Source organism: Calonectris borealis, chromosome 20 (assembly GCF_964195595.1).
Source record: "Calonectris borealis chromosome 20, bCalBor7.hap1.2, whole genome shotgun sequence".
NCBI lineage: Eukaryota > Metazoa > Chordata > Aves > Procellariiformes > Procellariidae > Calonectris > Calonectris borealis.
The window spans coordinates 3764119-3781704 of NC_134331.1; the positions used below are offsets into that span (position 1 = coordinate 3764119).

The 17586-nt window shown below is 38.1% G+C and overlaps 1 protein-coding gene across 1 annotated transcript in view; it reads left to right on the forward strand.

Annotated features, from left to right (window-relative positions):
* The window catches only part of PRKCA (protein kinase C alpha), a 156388-nt gene that overhangs the window by 52927 nt on the left and 85875 nt on the right, over nt 1-17586 (forward strand). Inside the window, exon 3 of the mRNA XM_075169449.1 lies at nt 6212-6294. Coding sequence (XP_075025550.1) covers nt 6212-6294 — 83 coding nt within the window. The remainder of the gene's footprint in view (nt 1-6211; nt 6295-17586) is intronic.

Below are 17586 nucleotides of genomic sequence, written 5' to 3' on the forward strand. Positions count from 1 at the left end.
TCTGGCCACGGCAGCGTCCCGGACCAGGGCTCTGTCGAGCAGGTCCTGGGCTCGGTGGACACAGGCAGAAGTGGGAGAACGTGGCGTGTGATGGCTTGTAAGAGCAAAGCCGTTGTGATTGCTCTTAGTTTTAGTGAAGGTTTTACTCATTGAGGACCTCCTTCTTTTTTCATGCTAGGTGATGTGACTGGGATTCAGTGAGATTGTGTCTTGTAGCATTGGTAGAGGCAGTTACCGTGATTTTCCAAAAGCTCTTTGCTTTCTTTTGGCATGCAGGATTCCAGCTCTATTACAAAACAAAATAAAACCCAACAGCTGCATTCTGGAGATTGGTTTAATCTTGTACGCTGTCGTTTCATACAGTCTGAAAATGTGTACAGCCTGTGCTGCTTCCTACTGCTCGCTTTCTCAGCCCTTTATTTTTGAGTTAGGTAATACATCAAACTGAAGGCAGCTGCTTTATTTAAGACATCCCATTTCTGCGATTATGGTCCTTGCTGAATTAGTTGAAGAACTAATGTTCAGCGTTCATAAGAAACATTTGTGGGCTTTCATATTGTGTTTGTTCTTTAATTGAAAGAGCCGTGCTGTTCCTTGCTGATGTGCTTGTACACAGCTACAACGCAGCTTATAGCAGGCACCCACAGTGTCTTTGTTGCTGGCATACAACATGTTAAGATCAGCAGATTTTTAAACTCAAGTGAATTCATACTACAGAAGTGATATAAAAAGGTGATTGTGGGTCATCTTTTTTGCTGTTACAAGTTCTTGAAATAGCTATTCTAGCACCGGTTTTGATAGATGACTTCTGGGTTATTATTCATTTATAAAATGGGACACCTCAAAGGAGAGAGATTAATGGCTTCGTGAAATTTTAGCAAGGACTTTACATAGAAACTGTGATCTCTATCTTTTAAAAAGTACATCATTAACAAGTAGGTTGAAACAGTGTTGAATACTTTATATCACATTACATACTTTAATATTTTGAAACTCTTCCTCAGTTTTGCAAACATTGTGCTACGGTTTTAGGGGAAAAAAACAATATCATGTACCTTCTTTTCTTTGTAATGGAAGGCAGAAATGACAAATCTGGTATAGTATGTGTCTGAATGTAGTATTCGGGCAAATCTGAATATATTATGTGAGGTATTTTACTAAATCCAAACTGTTTTAAAAATGTGTTACGTATATGGCTGCAAGTATATACTTATAATTTTATCCTACTGTACTACCAGGTCTGCCGAAGTTGTTTGGGTAAATGAAAATGTATATGCGTTCTCTGCCAGGCATACAGACTGTATTTGCACACTGCTGTATATCTTGCAAAGCCAGCTTACCGGCGACATCCATCTGTTTTATACTTAGCGTAAAGGAGTTAATGACCTGAGTAGTTAAGATTGTCCAGATGATCTGTATAATCCATTCACACAAATAAGATGTTGTTGCAGTTAGCCATTACTTTCTCTTAATTTTTTAAAAATATGTAGTGGAGATCTTATTTCTGTCCTCCCCCCTACTTATTTAGCCTAATTGAACTTGACAAAATTGAAAATCTGTGCAGCAAGGTCAGATGCATGAATCTGAGGATACGCAAATCAGTTATTGACTGGTAGACCTGGAGCTTAGAAGTAGGAATCAGCCCTAATTTATGAATATTGATTTCATGTAGTCAGTATACTTTGACTTCAAGGTAGGTTTTTGATGCTGGTTGGGGAAGGTAGTTTGAGGTTTGCAGAAACTGCAGTGAAAATAAAGATAATCCATGAAGCAAGCAATGTGTAGCACTACGCAGATTAGTGCTGTAAAGGTGCGGTGTGACCTAGCGGTGTTACAAAAGAGCTTTAAGAAGCTTAGTAACAGGTTAAGGTGGTGGGGAGAGATGGTTGTTCTTCTTATTGACTATGTTATCCTGGAGCAGATGTATCTCGCTGGGCTGAAGGCTGTTTTAGTGAGAAAGGTGTTGTAAATGCCGAGTGGAAAGATTGCATATAGCAGTTGTAAGCGTTAGCCTGGGTACTCTCTTGAGATAGCACTCTCTTCTAGATGGGGTGAAACATTGGCAGAAAAACTAGCCGATGTGTTATAAATTCTATGTGTTAAGAAAGTTAGGGTAATGTAATTTTTAAAAATTCCCTGTGGATTCAGTATGCTAATAACAGTCAAAGGTAGCGCTTCTTCTGACTTGTGCTTGTTTTATAATCTACAGCCTTGTTTATATTTAATATAAAATGGATTTTCATTATTTTTTTACAAGTTATAATCATAATATATTCAGAAAAGGAGAAGGACAAGTATTGCTAAATCCTATTTCTTAACTGTTGCTCTTCTTGCTCTGGAAATATTCCCTGTTCCTGAGTTTAATCTATTCCTAGTAAATGTATTTAAACAGTACTGCTTATTTAAATAACAAATGTAGTTGGTATTTAAATGATTTGTCTATTTTGAAGTAGTACCCTATTTCAATTTAATGTAATTGCTGTATTTAATCTTAGAAGGAACTAATGCATGCCATGTGACAAATTCATTCATTGCTTGGTGTTGTGCAGAAAACACAAAACAGTCAGTAATATGGGCCCCTTGGGGAAACTGTGGCCTCACTGAAAATGCAAAGCATGTGAAACAGCGACATAAAAATTATGCAGTGCTCCAAGCTACTGTAAAGGCCCTTAAAGTTCTCTAGTACACTCTGAGAATAATTTCATGCTTATTATACTTCTGTTGTAACTCCTTAGTCCAATTCGGAATCAAGTCCTATTCAAAACCCAAAAGCAGAAACCCGACAACAAATATTGAGTGCATGTAGAGTAATTTCCTTATTTCTGCCAACCAGACCTCTTCTGCCACTTCCTTTGGAAGAATCAATACTCGAAACTTAGAAATAAATGATGTAAGCAAAAATATGTATACTGTTGTTGTTGGGCAACTAATTATGTCGTAACAGCGGAGCCACAGCTTTAAAGTTTGTTTAGATGGGAAGGTAATACACGATTTTTACGATGGTCAAAACATGAAAATACCTCAATAATTTTCTTTTTAATTTTAACTGTCAGCCTCGAGATACCGCTTGCTCTCAAGCTACTATGCATAATGTGTGCCAGCTCACTTCTACTTACACTCTTTAAAAAGTGAAGCAACAGATTTCCTGGCAGTCTCTGCAAAGTAGTGTAATATAACTTCCATTACAAGAAGGTGGTGAGCATAATGTGACTTCTTAACAGCTGCAATAAGTGATGTGAAGCTATTAACATCTCTTCAAAACAAGTAGCAAGTGAGAGGTTATTTTTCATCTCTGTTCCTAAAAACATGGCATGTTATTTTAAACAGATAACATTTTGTTTGCACTTATCTGAACTAAATAAATTTTTACAGGAATTCTCTAGCTTTGCATTGCTTTGTGAAATTAAGAAAACTTTAAAAACTAATGCTAAAATACACTCTAAAGGCTGGATTTCAAAATGAAAATTTGGATGTTAAATTTTATCCATGGAAACGATGGCTGCTAGCAAGGGATTTTAGTTCACCCTTATCCCTTTCCCTTTAGATTTATGATTCCATGAGAGTTGCCTATTCCGTTGTTTATTTTTATGTCAAACTATTTGGTTCTCATTTGAGTATTCTCAAAAGGTGAGACACGTCTGATGCTTTTGAATTGCTTACTAAGGTACCAAGTTCTTTGGAGATAAGTAACCCACTACAAATACAAATGGGAAATAAAGGAAAAAGAATTGAGACTGTTGGTGTTGAGATGCACACAACAGTCAGTCTGTTAGTAGGCTGAACAGAAAGGTTTTTAAAAGTTCAGTAGTCAACACTGATAATTGAAGCCTTAATAAGTGACTTTTGTTGAAGTCTAGCTTAAAGTCCAAAAGGACAAATGCTGTCTGGTTTACTTATTTTGGCAGCTGAATTGGAGTTTCCATTGTAGTGTGATTAGCATCGTTTTCACGGAAGTTAGTAGTTAAAGTTCATAACCATAGAATGAGGCTGTAGCAAAGAGTGGCACTGTTTTTCCTACGTATCTATCTTGACAGTGATGATATATCATATTAAAAACAAGGTCGACGTTGTCTCTAGTTGAATGAATCCTTTAACACGCTATGAGAGGCTGTCAACTCAGAGATAGGATGTGACTATGGCATTTCATAAATATTGCCCAAAATAGATGCCTAAATATGCAGAGTTTTTGTAACGTACACTCTTGCTGAATAAAGGCAGAGTTGAAGTAGCAGTCTGGGATCCTAATTTGAAAGGCAGACATCGGTAAACTGCTCAGTTCTACAACCTTTCCAGAGATATTTCTTTTGCATAATTATGTTGTATTTTGCAACTGTATGATCGCTGCATACAAAAGTAATTAGTTAACTTTTTTGTTTTCTGAAGGATGTAACGAGATTTTTTTTTTTTCATTTGATTTATTCCTGCAAACATAAAACAGGCTATTGTCTTCAAGAGTAGAAGGTTTGGAACCAAAAATACAATTTGGAAGTGAAACATTTTTCAGCTGCAAGTAATATTAATAGTAATTGCCACTTAGTGACCTTTCAGTTGGTAGAAACAAACTATCAAAATGATAATTGTAGGATTCATTGGGATTTAGATTGATTAACAAACTAGACAACCAAGTGGGCAGCGTACATTGAACCAGAACTCTGGTTCATGTGAATTCGGCAGAGTTTATCTGGAATCAGTGGAACAAAGCCCCTTTTATTCCATTTGCCCAAAGAATAAACATATGTCATGTCGGAAATAGAACCGTTGGAAACAATTGCTGCATGGGATGATGACAAAAAATAGCTGGAGAAAGATATAAGGGTGATTAGAGTTCTTTAAAGCCAGACGGCTGACTTAAGGATGTAAATGAGGCCAGCCTGGCATTATGGTGGAATCGTCGTCGTATGCTGCAATGACATGAAGGTGCACTCGATAACATCTTTCTCAGCTGTCTTCATTAGGTGAAAGAAATTCATATACGTTTTAAATGGGAAAGAGAACTGTTAAAGATGCCTCGTGAAATGAGCTGTTTAGAAAAATTGAGATAACTTAATCTGGTTTCCACTGAAGTTGAGGAAATTCAGTGTTTGCAATTGCCAATCAACTGAAATCTATTTTATTCTTTAGAAGTGTCCTTTGAAATAGAGTATTTCTATGTATTGGAAATGCAAAATCTAAAGTGTTCAGGGAATGTATTATCGGTAAAGAAATTGTGAATTATTTTTGAATCATTTCATTATAATCTCCTGACTCATTACTTGATGGTATGGTGTTTATTTTGAGATTTTCAAAATCTCAAATCTAGATTGTTCTGTTTTGTTGAAATGCGGACCAATTTTGAAATACCTGAACTAAGCTTAGCATTAAGAAAGAACCTGTAGTGAGGGTGAAAAGCTAAAACACCTGCTTCTCAAAGTAAGCACACTCAAGCAAATTGTTGTTCTTACGTGGTTTGGGAGGACGTGTATGACCTATGTTGTGTGACAACCTATAGCCTTGGTCACATGACATAATTAAATTAAAATAAGCTTTCCTTATCTCAGAAAGAAAAAGTTCTTTCAGATCATTCATAAATTTTAAATGGGAGTCATATTGTAATCAGGAGCTAATTTTCTTTTCCCATTATCTCCTGCCATTCTGTGATATGCGAACTCTTTGTTCTCCCACTCAGAGCTTTGGTTTCTGAAAGTCTTCACTCAGAGCTTTGGTTTCTCACAGAAGTAATTAACTAGTAAAGACATTGGATCTTTGTAGGCGTCTTCACCAAGGCATGCAGGTGAACAAATCCCATACCCAAGGATGGGTTTCACTCCAGCTTAACATTCCTCATTGATGCCTCCTGCTCTTGCCTGAATGCACATTGACAGTTCCTGTTTCAGATATGGATTTAGATTCAGGAAATGTGGCTTCATAGAATTGTTCATCCCACGCTATATTTTAACACTATGGGCTGTCTTAAACATTAAAAATTTATCATTGTGTAGATTCTTTTGAGTTCTAAATGTGCATGCTTATCTCCTCTTTAATTATGTTGTTTACTTGATGTCTGCCTTTCTTGTGTGTCTTTATTTAACATTAGGCTCAGCTTTCTTTCATTGACTTACAGGTGAAATATTTGACTAAAAGTTTTATTTCCTCTGTAATTATATTTGTTACAAAAGGAAAAAAAAAAAACAAACTATGCCATTCTAACTGTTGGTTTCCTTTTCCTTACTAGTTTGCTGTTTTGTGGTTCATAAGAGATGCCATGAATTTGTTACCTTCTCTTGTCCTGGGGCTGACAAGGGACCTGACACTGACGTAAGTACATTGACATTTAGTATGTGGCTTTTAAGCATAGTTTTATGTAGTTACACCTAACTGTGAGAATGCATTACAAAGTTTTATGTAGTTACACCAAACTGTGAGAATGCATTACAAATAATATCAGGAGGCTTTTTTTGACAGATAATTGTAGTCCTAGTGGTTTTTAACAGTTCTGAAGTGAATATTTATGGCTTTAAAGATCTATTTTTGGTAAGTAACCATGAATGTGTGACCAAGATCAATATCCCTCAGAATGTGACAACCCTGCGGTGTTTACCGAAGCATGAAGTCAGCATTTTATTTTTGTTTGGTTTATGTTGGATGCATTTGATATTAACAATTCCTAGGAAAGGTTGAGGCTTTTTCTGAGCTTTCTTTGTATCCATCTTATCTCAAGGTGTAACTTCAGAGTTGACTCTGGTCCTTGTCCTCTCTACAAAAGGACCTATAGCTCCAATTAGATGACAGTTTAATCTTGAGCCAGCTGGCTTATCTGAGAGAGGTTTTTGAAACAATTATATTCATGCTTGAGCTAGTATACAGTCTATCTTGCTCTGTCAATACTTCCATATACGCGTAGCATTTTTGGTCAACAACTAGTTTTTACTTTCAACACATCTGCATACATGGTGAGACACATGTACGAGAATTTTGTGTCACCCGCCTGAAATAATAAACTAATCTTGTTTGTTCACATAAAAATAACATTTCTTTGGGTTTTATAAATTCCACTTTACAGTGAAGTAATTTAACATCTGCTTATGGGAACAATACATTCCAAGTGTTCTTTGTCTGAACGGCTCTGTTTTGTTTCTTATAACATATTCATGCTCTAGATTGTAGGCTATTATCTCCTCTGATGAAATGCACCAGAAGACTTTTCTTTCTAGGTTTTAATGAGCTTCTCATGAATTGTTTTAATATGCTAGCCATGAGATCAATGAACAATATATGGGCAGAAGCCGCAAGGGGTTTTGGAAAATTTGAGATGTTAAAAAGTTTTCTTATTTTTAAATTTAAATACAGGGAAATGTCAAAGACATTCTCTTTCTGAGAAGAATTTTAAAAACAGTTTATTTTTTCTAACATTTCACATAATCTAAATTTAGCTACATAAAAAATTGCTTGAGTTAGGAATGTAGTTACCCTATTCAGTTTCTCTTTTTAGCTGGTAGAGGTAGTCACTTCCAGAGAGCAAACCAGATCTTAGGTGACCTCAGTCATACCTGCGTTGGTCTTTCTCCACTGGTCGCAGAGAGAGTTGAGCGGGGGTGAGATCCGACAGTCTTGTGGCAGCACACTGAAGTTGGTGGCAGAAACACTGCTGTCCTCAACATTTGTCTCTTCTCTTCCTAACTTTCCCCCTGCCCCTTCCCCACTTATGGAGAGGTGACCTTCTCGTGAGTCTGCTCCTGAACAGTACCTTTCCCCAGAGATCGCCGAGTTTCAATTACTAGTACTTTGGCAACTGCTTACAACAGAAGAAGCTTCACAGTACTGGAAATATCGTTGCTAAAATCAACTGAGTGATATTAAAAATATAATTGTAACTGAAGCCTTTCTTTTCACCTTTCCATCTTTTTCCACATTCCGTTCTGGGAGCTCATGAAATGCTCCGTTATTTCATTTTTATCTGTATCTCCAGCCGTCTTTTTCTTCCTAGTCACTTTTTTGCACTTAGCTCCTCATCTCAAACTTTCTTCATCTTTCATCAGCTGCTCCTGCTGCAGTCCTGGTTACCTGTTGCCATTCAAGAGCCACAATGCCCCGAAACAGCATTGCTCCAACAGTGAGATTCAGAGCATCTAAGCTAAGGGCCCTGCCATGTATGGATGCAGTCCCCAGAAGTTAAGGACATCCATATCAGGTCAGGGAGTAAGATTCAAGAAGTCAGGATTCAAGCGCGGAGCAGTTATATTGATTACCTGTGCAAAGAACATGGATGTTGCCAAAGGTTCGTTAAGCATGTTCCATGGGACCAGGGCATAGGAAATGCCAGTGCAGCCGTGATGCATTCCTCGGGAGTTTTGACAGTTATTCAGGGCTGTACATAAAACATCTCTCTCCACTTATCGTAGAGCACAGCTTTCTTGAAGAAAGTCCCTTAACTGAACCGAGGTCAATTTTTATGACAGAAGTCGAAGAGACTTTTGACAATAATGTAGTAGTTAGAGCACTTGCTTGGAAGCCAGAGGCTTACAGGCATTCACAGAGCCTCTCTGTAACGCAGGAAGGAAGCCAGTCCTCAGTCTGGCTTTGCTCATAGCGTTCCTTAGTGCATTTTATCAAAGGAGACTACTATTAAAACAATCATGAAGGCAGGAACAAGAAACCAGAATTATTCTTCATACCCTTCCTTTTCTGAAAAGTGTTGAATTCTTTAAGCTTTGAAGGGAAGTGTGGAGGTTGGCTCTGTCTATATAGTGTAACAATTAAAGCGGTCTTTTGGAATTTGAATGTTGTGGATTTGAAGTGTCTTGAGCTACAGAAAGGCTAAAACCCAGGTCTCCCCTGTCTGGCTGAGTGTTCTCGTTACTAAACCAACATACAGAAGGTAGGTCGTAACACCTACTCTCTCCCCATCTCCTGTTTCTAAAAGAAAGTAGCCATAGCTGCTACTTTTTGTGGCTGTCCAGATGACTTTAGGTATAGCCGACCCATTTGCATCCCACTGGACGGCATTCCGGTGATTCTCTGAATTCTGTCATTCTCTATACACCTTCTATATTGTGTACGTGGGCAATGCCAGTACCGACGTTGCACTGCGCTGTCTGCTACCTGCTGTCCTAGAAACTCTTACCTGCAGTTTGTTAGCCAACAATTTACGTATAAGGTGAGTTACTGCTATTGCCAAACTGAGTAAAAGTCACCCTTACCAGATATAAGCCAGGGTAGGCGCTGGTGCCAGGCTCAGCCCGACATGTGTGTCTGCAGCTGTTTTAGCAGCGGTCAGGCTGGGTAAAATGCAGCTTCACCGATGTCCACGGCAAACTACCTGTTGAGCATCCAAGAGGCCAGAATTTCAGCAACAGTCTGAACAATTAAACAATGTCTATTTAATTACTCGTTCTCTAAATATAGTTCATTACCTACAAGCTGATTTGCTTTGGTCAGTCCTGAAACACAAGTAGAATAAAACAATTAAATCTAGTTTTATCTTAGTGCTCAGCTGTGATATAAGATGTTAATGAAAGTTATTGTTGATTGACAATTTTAGTGGTGACACTCATGAGTAGGTCTTCTATATCTATGATGAATGGTTTGACTCTTGAAAGTGTTCTTGATTTTTTTTTTTTTAAACCATGGGTTCTTCAGGGTTTTTCTCTTAAAGTTCATAAATGAGAACACACATTTGTGTGTGACACCATTTAATTTTATGGAGAATCTCTTCGTGCTTATAGAATCTGTTATGTGGCAGATTATTAATAGTCTTTAGTATTACTGACTGCATTTCGTGATTTGGTTTTTTTTTGGCCTTGGTGATTAAATAAATCAGCCTAATGTCTTATTTTAGTATTTGGGTTACCAAATGATCATTTTCAATATTTACACAGAAGCGATATCTCAAAAACACTTTGAAGATTAAAAGCAAACAGAAAATAAAATTATTAAAATTGTGCAACATTAGGGCGTCCTATTACACAGAGGATTGTCGAATGTTATACTTTAATTTATTGAAATGTTTGACTATAATATCTATGCTTTTACAATTCAATAACTTATTCCTATCCGAGTTAGTACCAGCTTCGTTCTGAAATGTAGTGTGCTATAAAGCTTATCATAATACTTAGCAGATTTTTAAATATTAAAAAGTCCTTTTCTAAATTATTTCATGCAGGTGCACAATTAATTTGCATACTCAAATTCTCCAGTGTCTTTGCATGATGTAGCCTTTCCATTAATTGTAAGAGTAATATTGTCGTTAATAAAATGAAAACTTCCAGAGCAATGATTATAAATTATAACACTTATATATTATAATATTATTTATTACATAATTTTAAATTATCATGCACTGTCCTTTTAGCATAAATGAGGCAATCCTTACAAATACATCATTAGAATAATTATCAGTTAAACTTGTTTTACTTAATAAGGAGAATCCGAAGTCCAACAGCCAGATAGATGCCCCGCAATGGGTGACAGTGAAGGTTAGAATGCAAAACATTTCAAAATACAAAACACTTCCCCCTCGGAAACAAAACTGCCTTTAAGAGCCAAGGGAGCATTTCTTGCAGGCAGCTCTTGCAGGTGAGCGTTCACAAACGTCCCTGCTGAGGCCTGAGGTATCTAGGACATGATGGCAAGGACTTATTTATAGATTTGTCTTGAGGCAAGATAGTGTGGCATTCACGCTAGATGCCTCCAGGGATACGGAGAGTTTCTGAGCGGTGGGGTTTATTAGTCAGTTAGGAAGACTCCAAAGGGGAGAAAAGCCTTAATTTTTAGAAAATTCCTTCTGACTTTCATGAAAGCTGAATGTCTACCTGTGGCTAAAGCACGAGGTCGAAGTATGTATTTAAAATAATGCTCTTTTGAAAGAGAGGATTGAACTACTTTAAAAATAAATTGTGTACAAAGAGATTTCTATCATGTAGTTATTTTCAAAGCTCTTTGTAACAGTTTCTGGCTGCAGCAATCCCCTGTGGAAAGGGGGAGCTCCACTGACAATTTTAGTAATTTCTCTAAATATATTTAACAGTTGCCACAAGTTTTTTTTTTTTAATTTCTAGATATTTAAATACAGTCAGAACAACAAAAGAGATTTCAGAGTATACTATCCACAGATCTTTTCTTATTTCCTAGCCTTTCTTATATGCCATACAGCTAAGTATTTAATAAATTTTGACTACTCAGCTGTATAAAAGTCCCGTGGTCTGTATCATGCTAAAAATAGTGGTGTACAAATATTGTCTCCTTGTGTAACATTTTTATTTGCTACAGTATTCTATTGCTGTAAAAGAGGAAATAAATTATTTTTATTATCTTAAAATTAAATGCCTTAAAGGTGAGTGTAAAAGAGACAAAAGCTTAAAATCGCCCTCTTTTTGCTTTACTCAGACTAGTTGCAATGTGAGGTTGAAAGATCTGTGTTTGTGCCAAAAGGAAAATAATACTTGTGAATAGAGTGGTTGTCCTTGACTAGTACTGAAATGATGGTGTCTGGGGAACAATATCCTGTTTCAGATTAAATAAGAATTCACACAATAAAAAAAATTTATGTTTCCTTAATACTTGGCAGGGTGTGTGCTCTGATGTCTTAGCAAAATACCAACTCAGGAAGTGATTTTGCTGGTATCTAATGGCTCTCTGCAGTTTGAATAGATTATTATTCATCTTCTCTTCATGGCCAACTCTTTTATAGTGATGCTATTGAGTACAATTTAACAGCTCCTGCTGTTATTATACTCTAAAGTTACATGGAGCATCACCTCCAATTCAGATACTTGTTTTTGGAAGATTGCTCGGTGTTCATAAAATCTATTGTAAGTCATTGATTAAATGCTTTAAAACTTGAGTAAATTACTGTAAAAATGTAAGAGCAACCTCAAAAATTGAGTGCTGCTGTAACTAGCTTTGTTAAAATGTGTTTAATATTAAGGAATAATTCGTCAAGTTTCTTTCAAAAAGGATACTTTAAAATTGAGAACTAAATCTTTGTTCCCTTTGTATAATGGAATGTAGTGACCAGAAAGTGTTTTCAAACTGCATGTGATTTATTAAAATGTTTCCAATTCCCTGCCCCATAGAATTTAAAAAAAAAAATCACCAGTGATTTAAAATAGTGTTTGACTGTATTAATTTTTTTCAGTATGAGTTTATAAAACTTAATATAGAGTGCACAAGATCTCAGACATCACTGTCTCTGGATCAGCACTATTTTCCATTCAGATTATAATAATATAGGATCCAAAGGGGGTTTATGAGCTAAATAAATAAATAGAAATTAAGAAGTGAAAAAAATGTAAATGAGAGCAAGTGACTGTACATTCAAGAGAGATTAAATCTAACTTTGCTCCTCAGAATTGCAGTGAGGTCTTAATATTTAAGCAGCTAGAAGAGAATGAATTGATAACATACAGATGTGGGCTTACGCAAAATGAAACAGCAAAGCCATCTCATCCCATTTGGCAGGATAACTGACCTCATGGATGTTGAAGGTGACATATATGGAAAAGATTTTAAAGTCGATAAGCCTCTTGATACTGAAATTATTTGGGAGCTTTATTATCTTAAGCACATTTGAAAAACCAGTCTAAATTTGAACACCTGTGAGGTTCTGTGGGATGCTGCAGAGTTGAATATTTTCATCAGTGGCTTGGATAGTGGAATAATGTATAGCTACACCATTTGCAGCTGACAGTAGGGAGGGCTTACAAGAACTAGATGACAATATTTAAGTTCAGAATTTTTTTCATGTATTAAGATACAATTCAATAAAACAAATGAAAAAAAAAAAATCCCACTTGGGGGGTGTGGGGAGGCAATCAATGTGAACTGATTGGGAAGACACCAGTGCAGAAGAAAATGAAGCAGGTCTTTTAGTGGGTCATAAACTCAGTACTGGCCAACAGTGCACCTCTGATAGAAAGGTGGTGAATTTCCTACAGGGATACGTTAGAAATGATTATTCCTTTTTTTAGTGAGATGTTTTATGTAGAATTCTGCAGCACTTCTGGAGAGGAATTTAGAAAAGAACTAAAGTGTTAAAGGTCTTTAAAGCATGACCTTTGGATGTTTTCCATGTCTGTTAAGTTGTAACCAGGTATCATACAGGCAGCTTGTGGCAAGGGAGAATTAACTACATAACTGTGAAGTTTTTTAGGTGTGATGATGGGTAGCTGCTGCAATGGGTTATCAAAAGAAGAAATCAAGATTTTTGTTTTGGGGTTTACTTCTCTAAACAGTGCTGTAGGTATTATCTGTGCCGTCATCGGACCTTGGGGAGAGGTGAAATGAGTCCTGTAAGGCTCCCTCATGCTTTTCATTTTATGGTTTCTATGATTTTGGAGTTAGGAGAAGAAAGATTGAACCTCAAAAACTCACATGCAGGAGGACCAGTGGAAAATTATCATTTGTAAATGAGTCCAGTACGACAGCAGTGAGCTTGGGTTTGGCCTTAGGCTTGGAGCAATGCTTATGTCCGCATTTACTGTTCAGTTTGATAGTTGTGGTTGTGATACAAATGATATGAAGGATCTTCTTCCTTGAGTCACACCTCTGTACTAAGTAGGAGTAAATTAATGTAACTGGGCTATCCTGAAGGGTTTAGTTGTCTTCACCACATTTCTTTTTCTGTTCAGTTCCAGGTAATGCTGAAATCTTTTTTTTTTTTTTTTTAAAAAAAAAACCCTCACCCCCTCCCACCCCACCCCACCCCCGGCCTTTAATTATGCTTCCAGACTGTTTACATGTAGGAGGCTGGTTTCAGAGTGAAAGAAGATAGTTGCTTTACTGTTCTTGGGAATTAAAAAAAAAAAAAAAAAAAAAAAAAACCAAACAAGAACAGAAAAAAAACCCTCACTCATGAAAAGAAAAGACAGTAACTGGAAGCATAGTATTAAGACTTACTGTAGAACTAGTTAAAAAGGGATTTTAATCAGAAAGCTTTGCAGTCTTTTTCCAAGGATGATGAAATGCAGCAGCAGGGCATGTCGGATTTGCTTTTAACCATTTGGTTGTTTTTACAATGAAAAACAACTATTATCTATGTTCGACATCATGAGTGACCTGAGCAACAAACAAGCATCATTGATAAATACTATAGCCACCAAATTGTTTTTTTTTAATTGCTAATCTGAATTTTGGATAATAGGCAATCTTGTCCTAGAAATATTTTCTTTTTAATTAAAATAAAAATCTTCTCGGTTCATCACAAAAGGTACACAAAGGCAAGAAGATTTGGCAAGATACAGTTTACTGCTTGCCAGATTAGCAAAAATGCTACCTTAAAGAAAAGCCTGTATGAATTTTTTGAAGTGATTCTTAAACAGCTCTGATGCAATAAATTTATTAATCTTTCATTGTATACCCTAAACAAAGAAAATATAAAGCCCCCCTCTGTTTGCAAATTGAGATACCAACTCGATGTGTTTGTATGTCTGTTTTCTAATTAGGAAAATTATTAATCGCAAAATGCCTTTGTTTACAATAGGCATTATTAGATGGGGACAGTAGGTAATATTCTCATTATAAAACAATTACAATGCAAACATACTTTTGTCAAAATATGATATTCCTTACTATATTCCTACTCCCCTTTCCCAAAAAGCTAGTCCTAGGTTACCAAAACAAACAAGATCACAGTCAATGCAGTAAGTACTTTAAAACAAATTTTACAGGACAGCAAGGATATTTTTATTACAAAAATAAGTATTTTATTTCTTGTGATTACCCTGACTTCTGAATCTCAGAGTGTACGAAGTAGTTTATGGAGAAATAAAGGTTTCATGCTAATGGTTTTGACCTCAAAGCCCTAAAAATTAACTATAGGGAAAACTTGCTTATACAAATTTTACAATTTTTTAAAATTGTTTTTAAATGGTACTGTGCACAGCTATAACGGCTCATTATGAAATGTGGGTTTTTGAGTATATTGACAATGAAATTTCAATTTGAACAGAATCAGTCCTGAAGTAACTGAGTCCTTTTAATGAAAGAGGGAGAAATTAAAGAAAAAGAAATCTACCCAAAAAAGTCTTTGTATATATTGTGTATATATTCTGCTCATTCTCATATCTGAAGGAGGTTCATGTCTAAGGTAGGGAGGACGTGCCTCAGTTTCCTCCATCCCACTCTTTCACTGGGTAGTCAAGCGGTCTTAAACTGGGACAGCGTCTTATGTCCCTTGACATTCCTCTCCCCTTAGCGGATACTTCAGAATCCAAATGCTATTTTCCCACCCATCTCAGTAAATAAAATCCAGCCATATGTCACCCTCTCCACCTTATGTTCATCACCAGTTGGCAGGCACTGCCTGTGTTCAGAAATTTGCTCCTCACCTGCCTGTGGGTGGTTTACCACTGCTCAGCTTATTTACTGCCCGTGCACAGCTTATTTACTGATCCACCAGTTCAGCGCTCCTTCAGAGACAGGTTTTAATTGCTGTTAGCTGGCTGTACAGAGGTGATCATGGCGCTGCTCACCTGAATGCCTTCGTTTAAGTAGTTGGAAGCAGCTTCACAGTTACTTGAAAGCAGTTCACGTACTGGAACGTGTTTGCAGTTATCATCTACTGAGAATACATTTGTACCTTCTATTGCTAAATTAAAGTGCAGGCTCCTTTTATTGCAACTAAAATGGTTTTTAAGCTGGAGTGAATGATCCTCAAGAAAAACAGAATTAAATTACAAAGGAACAGGTTCATGAACTTTTATAGCTACTTATAATCCTCACCCCTTCCCTCTGCCCTACAACGCAATCCCGGAATTGACTCTTTTAGTTTGTCCATCTGCAGAAGACGCATGGAAAAATCTTTACTGTGGTATTGAAAAGAGCTCTATGAATCCTCTCCTTATATACACCCTGCTTGTAGGAGATACGTGATGGGTGACTGCCCTCACAAAGTGCGTTACTCCAAAGCCACATTTGCTTAGGTCTTCCATTGCAGCCTGTGGTGGGCTGACCCTGGCTGGACAGCAGGTGCCCACCGAAGCTCGATCGCTCCCCTCCTCAGCTGGACAGGGGAGAGAAAATACCACGGCAGCCTCGTGGGTTGAGATAAGGGCAGGGAGGTCACTCAGCAATTACCATCACGGGCAAAACAGACTTGACTTAGGGAAATTAGTTTAATTTATTGCTAATCAAAATCAGAGTAGGATAATGAGAAAATAAAAACTAAATCTTAAAACACCTTCTCCGCACCCCTCCCTTCGTCCCAGTCTCAACTTCACTCCCGATTTCTCTCCCTCCTCCCCTCCAGTGGCGCAGGGGGACGTGGAATGGGGCTTGCGGTCAGTTCATCACACGTCGTTTCTGCCGCTCCTTCCTCCTCAAGGGGAGGACTCCTCACACCCTTCCCCTGCTCCAGCGTGGGGTCCCTCCCACGGGAGACAGTCCTCCACGAACTTCTCCAACGTGAGTCCTTCCCACGGGCTGCAGTTCTTCATGAACTGCTCCAGCGTGGGTCCCTTCCACAGGGTGCAGTCCTTCAGGAACGAACGGCTCCAGCGTGGGTCCCTTCCACAGGGAGCAGTCCTTCAGGAACGAACTGCTCCAGGCGTGGGTCCCTTCCACGGGGAGCAGTCCTTCAGGAACGAACTGCTCCAGGCGTGGGTCCCTTCCACGGGGTGCAGTCCTTCAGGAACGGACTGCTCCAGTGTGGGTCCCCCGCGGGGTCACAAGTCCTGCCAGCAATCCTGCTCCAGCGTGGGCTTCTCTCTCCATGGGGCCACAGGTCCTGCCAGGAGCCTGCTCCAGTGAGGGCTTCCCATGGGGTCACAGCCTCCTTCGGGCATCCCCCTGCTCTGGCGTGGGGTTCTCCACAGGCTGCAGGTGGGTATCTGGTCCATCGTTAACCTCCATGGGCTGCAGGAGAATCTCACCATGGTCTTCACCAGGGGCTGCAGGGGAATCTGTGCTCCGGCGCCTGGAGCACGTCCTCCCCCTCCTTCTTCACTGACCTGGGTGTCTGCAGAGTTGTTCCTCTCACATATTCTCACTCCTCTCTTCGGCTGCAGGTTGTTGCGCATTTTTGTTTTTTCCCCCTTCTTAAATATGTTATCCCAGAAGTGCTACTACCATTGCCTTGGCCAGCGGCGGGTCCGTCTTGGAGCCGGCTGGCATTGGCTTTATCGGACATGGGGGAAGCTTCTAGCACCTTCTCACAGAAGCCACCCCTGTAGCCCCTCCGCTACCAAAACCTTGCCATGCAAACCCATACAGAGCCCTTCAGTCTTTCAGTTTATGGAGCTTGCGCTTGAGACACTGGACACGCAGTTTAGCTAGTTCTTTGTTATAGTCTCTGAACTTTGAAAGTTCATAGCTTTTGGAAGCTTTTTATTTATAAAGAATATCTTTTTTTTTTTTTCCCAATCCAGAGCAATTCAAATGCTGAATAACTGTATCATAAAAAATTAGAGTTTATATTTTTATTTTCTAGGATTTTGTTGTGCAATATACAGTATAACATAGATGATCCTTGTAAGAGTTAACGTTGAACAGAGGCAGTACTGCTGAGAGAGGTAGGAAATTTATATACATGATGACTCTAAAAGTTTCAGCGATTTTCATAAGTTAGCATTGGAGAACAATTATTAGGCAGTGATATTATAAAAGGAGAACTCT